This window comes from Sinocyclocheilus grahami, unplaced genomic scaffold, assembly GCF_001515645.1.
Source record: "Sinocyclocheilus grahami isolate Dianchi unplaced genomic scaffold, SAMN03320097.WGS_v1.1 scaffold253.1, whole genome shotgun sequence".
NCBI lineage: Eukaryota > Metazoa > Chordata > Actinopteri > Cypriniformes > Cyprinidae > Sinocyclocheilus > Sinocyclocheilus grahami.
Window position 1 is genome coordinate 466,253 of NW_015505432.1, and position 10,784 is coordinate 477,036.

The 10,784-nt window shown below is 36.6% G+C and overlaps 1 protein-coding gene across 1 annotated transcript in view; it reads left to right on the plus strand.

Moving 5' to 3' along the window:
- Positions 1-10,568, plus strand: part of LOC107598618 (cullin-3-like) — a 16,652-nt gene extending 6,084 nt beyond the window's left edge. Inside the window, exons 4-14 of the mRNA XM_016290015.1 lie at positions 817-931; positions 1,514-1,742; positions 2,984-3,129; positions 3,221-3,397; positions 4,292-4,342; positions 4,475-4,599; positions 5,121-5,217; positions 5,292-5,423; positions 6,384-6,570; positions 9,164-9,309; positions 9,533-10,568. Of these exons, the coding sequence (XP_016145501.1) occupies positions 817-931; positions 1,514-1,742; positions 2,984-3,129; positions 3,221-3,397; positions 4,292-4,342; positions 4,475-4,599; positions 5,121-5,217; positions 5,292-5,423; positions 6,384-6,570; positions 9,164-9,309; positions 9,533-9,664 (1,537 nt within the window). The 3' untranslated portion in view covers positions 9,665-10,568. The remainder of the gene's footprint in view (positions 1-816; positions 932-1,513; positions 1,743-2,983; positions 3,130-3,220; positions 3,398-4,291; positions 4,343-4,474; positions 4,600-5,120; positions 5,218-5,291; positions 5,424-6,383; positions 6,571-9,163; positions 9,310-9,532) is intronic.
- The last annotated feature ends 216 nt before the right edge of the window (positions 10,569-10,784 follow it).

The following is a 10,784-nucleotide window of genomic DNA, read 5'->3' on the forward strand; positions in this document are numbered from 1 at the left end:
TTTAATAAATCTGCATAAATGTCAACAATTCTGTGTTTTTCTGTCAATATGGGGTGCTGTGTGTACATTAATGAGGAAAAAAAATTAACTTAAATGATTTTAGCAAATGGCTGCAATATAACAAAGAGTGAAAAATTTAAGGGGGTCTGAATACTTTCCGTACCCACTGTATATATGTAATTATGCAGGAAATGTTAAACATGAGCATATTTCTGCCGAAATGCACCGGGACTCTTATTTTGAAATGTCTATGCTGTACTGTTGCCTTATGACTGTCTTATGACAGTCTACATCACATTACAATAAAAACACCATAAAGTAACCATTGTCATAATTCATTAGCTGTAGATCATAAGCAGTCTTTTGGCATAAATGCACATTGATTGTCAAACTGTTCTGAAACCGCAAGTCTGTAGAACGTGCAACAGCGCTGCATTTTTACTTTATAACGCGCAGAGCTCAAATTTATTTAATGAAATGAGCCTTTTGAAGTTTATTAATCACATTAGGCTGTATCGCAAATCATTGTTTTCCACCCCGAATTTAAGACCCCTTAAAATGATTAGTAAGATGTTTGTTATAGCGTTTAAGATAATTGCCATTTTTTTTATGACTTGAAATTTCATAAAACTGAAATTTGTAAACTTTTTAAGGACACAAAGTCACAAACAGAAAAGTAGAAATGTAAAAAAGCATAAACAAATACAACTATATTTCTTATTGGCTGCTTTTCATAACCCCCAGACTGGTCATTAAATGTAATGGGAAGAGTAACTGCAGTGTGTATTGTAATAATAAGTGTTTGTCTTCATTCAGGGGTGCCATTCGTAATGCTTGTCAGATGTTAATGATTTTGGGCTTGGAAGGACGGTCGGTTTATGAAGAGGATTTCGAGGCCCCGTTCTTAGAAATGTCTGCTGAATTCTTCCAGGTTGGTAAAGCAAGATTACACTTTATTGCGTTTCTATTTCTCTATCCGCTGCTTTGTAGTTTGTGTCACAGTGAATGTGTATATTAGCATTTAATAGTAAAAGTTGACCCAAAAAAATGAAAATCTGAAGCTGCTTATCAGTGGTATCATTTACTTACTGTTATGTTGTTCCAAACCTGTACTGTATACTGTAATTTTTTTTTCTTTCTTTCTATATTTATACTTTTTTTTCTTATTATTTTTTAAGATTTTTTTTTTCTATGCAATGATTAGGTTCACAGTGACCGAACTCCAAAGAGGACAAAATCACTGTAAAAGCACCATAAAAGTAGTCCATAATAGGAAGGAGACATTTAAAGAAAAACTACACCTGAAGAGACTACAATTGAATTGAATTGAATGTTGAAAAGACCAGACTTTTTTGTGAATATTTTTGAAACGGGGGGTTTAGAATGACATGGGTGTGAGTAAATAATGACTGAAATTTGAATTAGTTCATTAATGTGATGTTTTCTTTTTATACATTTTTTCTCATTATGGTTTAACCCATTTAATTTCTTTAATTTGTATAATATTTTTCAGATGGAAAGTCAAAAGTTTTTAGCCGAGAACAGCGCGAGCGTGTACATAAAGAAAGTGGAGGCACGGATAAACGAGGAGATCGAGCGAGTGATACACTGCCTGGATAAAACGACGGAGGAGCCGATTGTGAAGGTGGTGGAGAGAGAGCTGATCTCCAAACACATGAAGACAATTGTAGAGATGGAGAACTCGGGCCTGGTGCACATGCTCAAGAATGGAAAGACAGAAGGTGCTCTATCCTCATCTATCATTGCGGTTGTTTTGCATCAGTAGTGTAGCTCAGTGGAATGAGAAGATTGAGCATTCAAACTTCAGAAGGATTATTTGTTAAAACACTTGAAAACTGGCTATATTTTAATGGGCCTTAGTACCTCATTATGGTTTAACCCATTTAATTTCTTTAATTTGTATAATATTTTTCAGATGGAAAGTCAAAAGTTTTTAGCCGAGAACAGCGCGAGCGTGTACATAAAGAAAGTGGAGGCACGGATAAACGAGGAGATCGAGCGAGTGATACACTGCCTGGATAAAACGACGGAGGAGCCGATTGTGAAGGTGGTGGAGAGAGAGCTGATCTCCAAACACATGAAGACAATTGTAGAGATGGAGAACTCGGGCCTGGTGCACATGCTCAAGAATGGAAAGACAGAAGGTGCTCTATCCTCATCTATCATTGCGGTTGTTTTGCATCAGTAGTGTAGCTCAGTGGAATGAGAAGATTGAGCATTCAAACTTCAGAAGGATTATTTGTTAAAACACTTGAAAACTGGCTATATTTTAATGGGCCTTAGTACTCTAAAAAATGTGTTTTATTCTAAGTGCAGCGCACATGAAGTTCAACAGGGTGTAAATGTAAAACAAATTCATTTGCTAAACGTGAACATTAAATATCAAACATAAAGCAGTAGTTCTTTACAGGTTTTTGCATTACACTGCGCTGCTTTTTCATCGTTTTTTTTATGTAGCCATGCTCTCGATGGACATGTTTGAACATTGTGCTCGCATCTTGCATCTTTTTCTAAAATGCGGCGCTCATTCCACTGCCTGTGTCTTGAGTTTGTCAATGATAAAAATGATAAGTTTAATCATTAACTGATATAATTGCACAGCAATTGAAATTTAAAGTGATTTCTGTGTGAAACTAGGCAGTCCACTATAACACTAAATACATAATCAGTCACATGTTATTGTAGTCATAGTTGTGACTTTGCAAAAACATGTTTCTGAAAGAACTGTTTTTGGAGCTTATTATGTATTAATTTATAAAAGGACAAAATAAATTGTAATTTATCACAAGCAAAGAAAAAAGCATTTGATAAATTAGAGATTTTTTTTGTTCCTAACTTCAAAATGAACCATTTAATGAGCATAAATAAAACATTCAGTGAACTTTAAATAGAAGATTAATAGAAAATTGACAGCAGTGGTCTGTGTGTGTGTGTGTGTGTGTGTGTGTGTGTGTGTGTGCAGATCTGGCCTGCATGTACAAGTTGTTCAGCAGGGTGCCGAATGGCCTGAAGACCATGTGTGAGTGTATGAGCTCATACCTGAGGGAGCAGGGCAAAGCTCTGGTGTCTGAGGAAGGAGAAGGCAAGAACCCGGTTGACTACATCCAGGTACCAGGATAATATCTTCACTTGCAGAACACATGAAATGTGGGAAAGCCTTTATGTCCAAACCTCCCTCTTTCTCTCTGCTTTTCTTTAGGGCCTTCTAGATCTGAAGTCACGGTTTGATCGCTTCTTGCAAGAGTCCTTTAACAACGACCGTTTATTCAAGCAGACCATTGCAGGGGACTTCGAGTATTTCTTGAACCTCAACTCTCGTTCACCCGAGTATCTCTCGCTCTTCATTGACGATAAGCTGAAGAAAGGAGTGAAAGGAGTGAGTCGTTTTCTCTGGTCACACGATTAGTGGACACTTTGCTCTGAGCCAATATAGAAAATCGAGCTAAGAATATTTATTTATTTTCAATCTTCATTTGAGCAATCCAGTATCAACTCTTAAAGAGGATTATGTGCAACAAAATTCCATATTTTGTAAAACCGGTCACATCACTTCCGATTCAGGTCTTTTATATGTGCTTCGTTAAATATAGAGCTGTTTTACTCAAGATGCTTTCAGGGGAGATGCCAAAGATGAGCATAACTGATGTCCATCACATATGCAGATTGATATCTAAAAGTTCTAAAAGTAAATCACTAACATTTAAATATTAAAAACAACAAACTGCAACAGCTAAAGGAACTAGCTTGGTTAAAGGGATAGTTCACCCAAAAATGAAAATTACTCCATGATTTACTCACCCTCAGGGCATCCTAGGCGTATCTGACATTCCTCTTTCAGACAAACACAATCGCAGTTATATTTAGAATTGCCTTTATTAACGTTTTTAGGCTTCAAAAACGGGCACCATTCACTGCCATTATACAGCTTGTAGAGCCAGGACAATTTTAAATATAACTGCGATTGTGTTCGTCTGAAAGAGGAATGTCAGATATGCCTAGGATGCCCTGAGGGTGAGTAAATCATGGGCTAATTTTTATTTTTGGGTGAACTATCCCTTTAACTGATTACCTTAAACGTCCATAGATATTGACGTCAGTTCATTCTGCTGATAACACTTTCTCCGTCAGCGGATTCGATGAGTTCTGTTTTTCTGTTTGTTCATGCGACGTTATAAATCAGTATTTTAGTGTAGATTGTGGATGAGTGAAAAGGAAAGTAGTTAAAACTCGAAACATTCCTGAATATTCCATACACCATTTTTAAAATGTGTGTCCAATATTAAAAATGGATGAGTTTCGGCAGCACCTTACGTCGACAGGGGTGAGATGCAGATGGTACTCAACCAGAATAAGTCTTTTGCCGCCTCAGTTACTGCTGCAAATCTGGACAGTTAGACTGTGTAGTGATTAGAGTGGACAGTTTGAATGGTGTTTAATTGGGTTTTCTTCTTAGGTGTCTTTAGGTGGTGTCGACCTCACAGTGAGGGTGCTAACGACAGGATACTGGCCGACACAGTCAGCGACTCCCAAATGTAGCATCCCCCCTTCACCAAGACATGCTTTCGAGGTCTTTAGAAGGTGTTGATTGCTGTTTTTCGCAGTACACTGTAAAAAAAAAAAAAAATTCTGTAAAATTTGCGGTAAAAAACAACCTTGTTCAGCAAGTTTTGCTTTGGTTGCCGGAATTTTACCGTAAAAAATACGGTAGCAACGGTTTAGGTTTTAACTTAGGTTTTACAGTTAAATACCATAATTTCATTAACTGATATAATGTTAATATACCAACCTATTGAAGTACTGAAATCTGTTTTGTAGCTTTGTAATACACTGATAACCACCAAATGCAGGAGGTGATGAGAAAGTCACATGATGAACCAAAGCCCATCACAAGCAGCTTTTAAATAATAACATATATAGAAGGTGCACAGTGTCCTGTAGCATTTTTACAGATTTTTACCGTTAAATTCACTGTAATTTTTTTACAGTGTAGTTTAGTTCCAGTTTTTATCTAAACTCATTTGGGAAGACCTTTGACTTTCAGAATCACTCCTGAGGTTTTGTGCATGCGCTCACAGCCACTCTTGACTCTTTGATTGCAGATTTTATTTGGCCAAGCACAGCGGTAGGCAGCTCACATTGCAGCATCACATGGGTTCAGCAGACCTCAATGCCACCTTCTATGGACCAATCAAAAAGGTAACAAGCCGTCACAAACTGTCAAAAGAATGTACTTGTCTTGCAATCTAACCTGTGATTGGGTCTTTCTTCAGGAGGATGGCTCGGATATGGTCGGTGGGGCTCAGGTCACAGGCTCTAATGCCAGGAAACACATCCTGCAGGTTTCCACATTCCAGATGACAATCCTCATGCTTTTCAACAACCGAGAGAAATCCACATTCGAGGTACTGCACTCGTGCCACATTTGGTAAAGTTTGGGCATTATCTCTGCTTTAGAAAAACATGTTTCATGTATGTATCCGTAAAATATAATCAATAGTTTTAGCGCGAACAAGTTGTCAGATTGCAATATAATAGTTACTTTAACATATTTAATGTGTGCTGAAAAGTTCTTTGTTAATGTTCCCATATTTAAAGTTGCCCGAGTCATTGCATACACATTTTTTGTATCATTTTGTTTATTAGTATTTTTTTATTATTATTTAGAGCATAATAAAAAATTTTGATAAATGAGATCTGAATGTAGTCTTTAAATCCAAAAAGTAGTGCTTGAAAGTCCTGAAATTTAATTTTAAACTATCTGTACAGACCCTGTAATTTTATTACTAATTTATCATGAAAATGAATGGGCGAGATACATTTTAAAGCTAGGAAACATAACTGACAGCTCTGTTCAAATGGAGTAAAGAACATCCCCAAACACACTATATACAAGGTACAGCTAAATGTCACATTTATAATAACGGGTTTATGTAAATTTTGCTTCAGGTTTACTTAAATGTTGTTGATAATGTTCGGTTTAGGCCTGGCTTTCAATTGTACACTCAGGGAAAAAAAAGGTACAAAAGCTGTCACTGGGGCTGTGCCTTTGAAAATGTACTAAAATGTACCATTTATGTAGTAGTATGCACTCATTAGGGGTAAATAAGATAAAGGTGTACCTTTTTCAAAGGTACCGCCCAAATGACAGCTTGTGTACCTTTTTCTGAGTGTACAGTGGCTATAATTACTAATTTTATCCCCAGAAATTGAAAAAATAATAATAATAGAAGCATCGTTACCAGATTAGGCATCAGTTGTTCTGGCCTTCAGTCATAGCACTTAGTATTCAGCCTGTACATTGTATTAAAATGGCATTGCTGTACTTTTCCCACAAGTCCCTGTTGTTTTTCCACTCTTGGCAGGAGATCCAGCAGGAGACGGATATCCCGGAGAGAGAGCTGGTGCGGGCGCTGCAGTCTCTGGCCTGTGGAAAGCCCACACAGCGAGTCCTCACGAAAGAACCCAAGTCTAAAGAGATCGAGAGCGGCCACGTCTTCACCGTCAATGACCAGTTCACCTCCAGACTGCACAGAGTCAAGATTCAAACAGGTAACGGTCAGCTTGAGCTGACTTAAGCCAAGACGACGTGTTCAGCGATAATGAAAACCCATACAAATACAATTTAGCGTTCATCTTCCAGATACTTGTAATAACAGTGTAATAACTTTTTTCTATTTTCATACATTTGTAAATTGTATTTATTATTGTAATAGCAAAGCTCCATTACTTCAGTGTCACATGATCCTACAAAAATCATTCTACAGGTTCAAATCACAGCTTTTACATTTACATTTTATTATGTTTGCATTGGATTACTTTTTCTTACACATACAGTTCTTTTTAAGATATATAATAAAAGATGGCTTCAGCATCCTGTTCCTCTGATATCAAGAATGCAGCTTCTCATGTTCACATTGCACCCTCTATCGTTCAAGTGTGAATTTGCATTTTTTTTCAGCCTGGTGCATATTCACTTTTGATCTTGGTGTTAAAGGACCATTTATTGGCTATTTTTGTTACAAGTACCTTTATTTAACATTATTTAAAATTCTAAATGATTATTCCTTTGATACTTATTTCTTCTTTAACTTCACGTATCATCTACCTCGTTACGTGTACTGTGCGTTCGGCTAACCGAGACTTGTCATTTGCACTTACATATTGTTGCTCTTTTATTAGTTTTGATTGCTTCTATTGTCCTCATTTGTAAGTCGCTTTGGATAAAAGTGTCTGCTAAATATAAATGTAAATCTGACTCTGTATATCTTGGTAATGGACCTTTTTCAGAGACTGATGCAGTTCCACAGCAGTTAACATCGTACATTGTTGTTGCTGTTGTTTTTTATATTGTACATTTTATAACACTATACTTTTGTGTTACATTACTTTGGATTTAAATTACAATTTTTCCCCCTATTTTGAAAAGTAATGGAAATGCAAGTTTTGTTTTTTTTTACCTTTAGGAACTAGGGCTGTCGCGATAACCGCAATATCGCAATACAATATCGCTATTGACGAGCAAACCGCAGAGGAATGCAAGAACCGCAGCAACCGCGATTTTTGCGTGTTTTATTTTTTCGTAAGGTTATGCCCTTCTCGTTTTACACTTCATGCATGTGGACTGAATATTAAACAAGTTAGTAATGATAACATAAAGTGTACCATGCTGATTTGTACAGAGGCTCCTTAGATTTGCACTTAACAAGCCTAAACAGACAGTGAATTAAAACTGCATACTATTGAGCCACTCTAAATTACCGCAAGGGAAATTCCCTCACCGCGACAGCCCTATTAGGAACTGTAGGAACAAACACAGGGTTTCCACGGGTCCTTAAAAGTCTTAAATTTAGTTGGATCAAATTTAAGGCCATAAAAAGTCTTAAATGGTACAAGAAAGTCTCAATTTGTGTAATGCCATTACCGGGGAAGCCGCTATATTTCTACCGTTCCGAAAGCGACACCTGCTGGCAGAGAATGAATTTGCATTTTCAATAATCCCTTCTGCTGTTTTTGTGCAGACCATTGCGAAAATCCCTAATAATCCCTATATAAATGCATCATTCATTCATTCATTCATAATCCCCTTTTACGCTGCAAATACGAGTTGTAAATGTGAACTGGTGGATTGACAAGAAGATAATGCATTATAAAAATCTTAACAATTAAGTAAAATATGTTTATATGTTATTTAATTAATATAATAATTGATTGATAATTGTTTAAAATAATATAACAATTGATACTTGTGACTTGTCCATTTTCTTAAAAATGGTTTAAAGGCTGAAATGTGAAGTTTATAATTTTATAAAACTATAAATGTTTTTGTGAAAATCTATATCTGAACTGTAAGTCATGATGTTTACAGTCATTATACAGTTCAATATGTTACCATAAACATTGCCCCACCCTGCTCATATGGTAATCATTTTATTTGCGCAGGTCTTAAAAAGTCTTAAATCTGAGCTTAAAAATCCTGCAGATAGCCTGAAACAAGAACGCACAAAAATATATTTGCTATGGTCTCCTATTCATGTAAACCATAGTAAACTTTTATTTCTGAGAGGTGATGGCATATACTTTACTTCTGATTAGTGAGCTTTTAATCACTGTATTTTTGTTCCTGTCCAGAAGCCTGGCTTATTAATTTGATGATCGGATGAGCTCTTAAACATACAGTGCTTTGCAACGTATGACCATTAGCACATAACGATTTTTATTATCAATGGCTGCCACTGCTTGAAAGTGCTGGAAAAGTGCTTAAATTTCACTTCTAAAAAACCTGTAAAGTGGCAAAGTTTAAGTAAAATTGACAATTATCAGATTTAGCATTGGCCATAACCAATGATTCAAAATTTGCTTTGAAATTCCATATCTGGGCATCCCTTTATTAATATATGTACTGTTAAAAGACCAAAATTGTTACATTTTTGAACATGTCGCTCATCCCTTATAAATGTCCTATTATGAGTCTGGATTGTGGTCTTCCTCACAAATACCGTATTTACGTTATACACCACAGTTTCATATAGCATCATATAGACCTACATCCATGCTTCTTTACTACAGTTCTGCTGGGTAATCATTTGGAAAGTGTTTTTCTCTAACCTGTGTGTGTGTGTGTGTGTGTGTGTCATCCCCACAGTTGCAGCCAAACAGGGAGAATCGGACCCTGAGAGGAAGGAGACACGACAGAAAGTGGATGATGACAGGAAACACGAGATTGAGGCGGCCATTGTTCGGATCATGAAGTCCAGAAAGAAGATGCAGCACAATGTTCTAGTAGCAGAGGTGTGGAGACTCATTTTACTGTGGAATAGATTAAGTATTTAAATATTATATATCTGTTTAAACATAGAAAAAATGTTTAGCCACACTTGAACACATTATTTGAGAATGACAGTGTGGTGTTGCTGATGTTTCTGGAGAACGTAAAGTAGAAAGTATTTGTTCCTGTTTCTTTGGACAGTTGTTTATAGAGCTTCAGTTTGATCCTGTGTGCTTTTGTCTTTAGGTAACCCAGCAGCTGAGGGCACGATTCCTCCCCAGTCCTGTGGTCATTAAAAAGCGTATTGAAGGACTTATCGAGAGAGAATACTTGGCAAGAACACCAGAAGATCGCAAAGTGTACACATACGTAGCATGAACAAGGAGCGCAATTAAATCTGGCATGAAAAATCGAGTGAGTACGCGAGCGTTGTTTTGGGACTTTGTTACACACCTCACATGGGATGTTATTTTATTTTATGCCCTTTTTTGCCTTTGTTGTCATTCGTACTGGGAATAAACTGAGAAGAAACCTCTCATCTTCTAATGAACTTGTTTTAAATTGTTCTTTTCGATTCCCACAAGGCTTTCCACTGGATTCAACACTTTTACAGAAGGTCTTGGTCTCTCTGAGAGATGTGATTTGTGTGTGTGTGTGTGTATGTGTGTGTGTGTGTGTGTCCTCACAAACCTACAACCGAATTAAAACCGTAAGCCACACAATTTCCCAGCATTGGATATCATTACGATCATTCATATCATTAAACATACCTTCTGAGTTATTTTCTTATATCTGTGTAAGTGTCTGCGGCACATTATTGGATGCACAGGTATTCGCCATCAGTGCTTTACCTGTAAGACTGTCAAATGTATCTGAGTGACAGAGAGGTGTAACATTTGGTTCAAAGCATGCTTTTACTGAAGACCGATGGAGTAACACTTACACAGCATATAATATGGTGGTTTGGCTGTCTTTTCTCTCTGTATGGCTATTTTTCCCTTGCCTTTTTTTATGTTTGTTTGTTTTTTCATGTCTAACATGGCCAATTGTAAAAGATGACTTAAATGTGTTTTATTTTGATGGGTCCTTTGAAAGCAGTTTAGACGGGGATGGGGCGCAGTTTGTGTTTTCAGCATTATTATATTTCAATGTGTATAAATTGTAAAATAATTGTTATTGTATTCAATGCTGAAGTGAACTGTACAGGGCCTTGTTTTCATCATTAAATGTAGAAAAATACAGGAAAAAAAAACAATAAAATGATTGGCCGTTTTGGGTCAGACCGTTTGTCTTGTTCTGATTTTCCCAATGGAGGATCCTGGTAGGTTGGACATCAAATCTCAAGCAGTGATAGCAGTGTGACATTATGCATATCAACTGAACTTTCAGCTGTTTTGTAATTGTTTTTATTCACGTATATTCACGCACTTTAGATTTGGTAAATGACCGCTCAAACATGCTTACTTGATACAAAAGAGCCAATGAGGTTTGGTCCCTT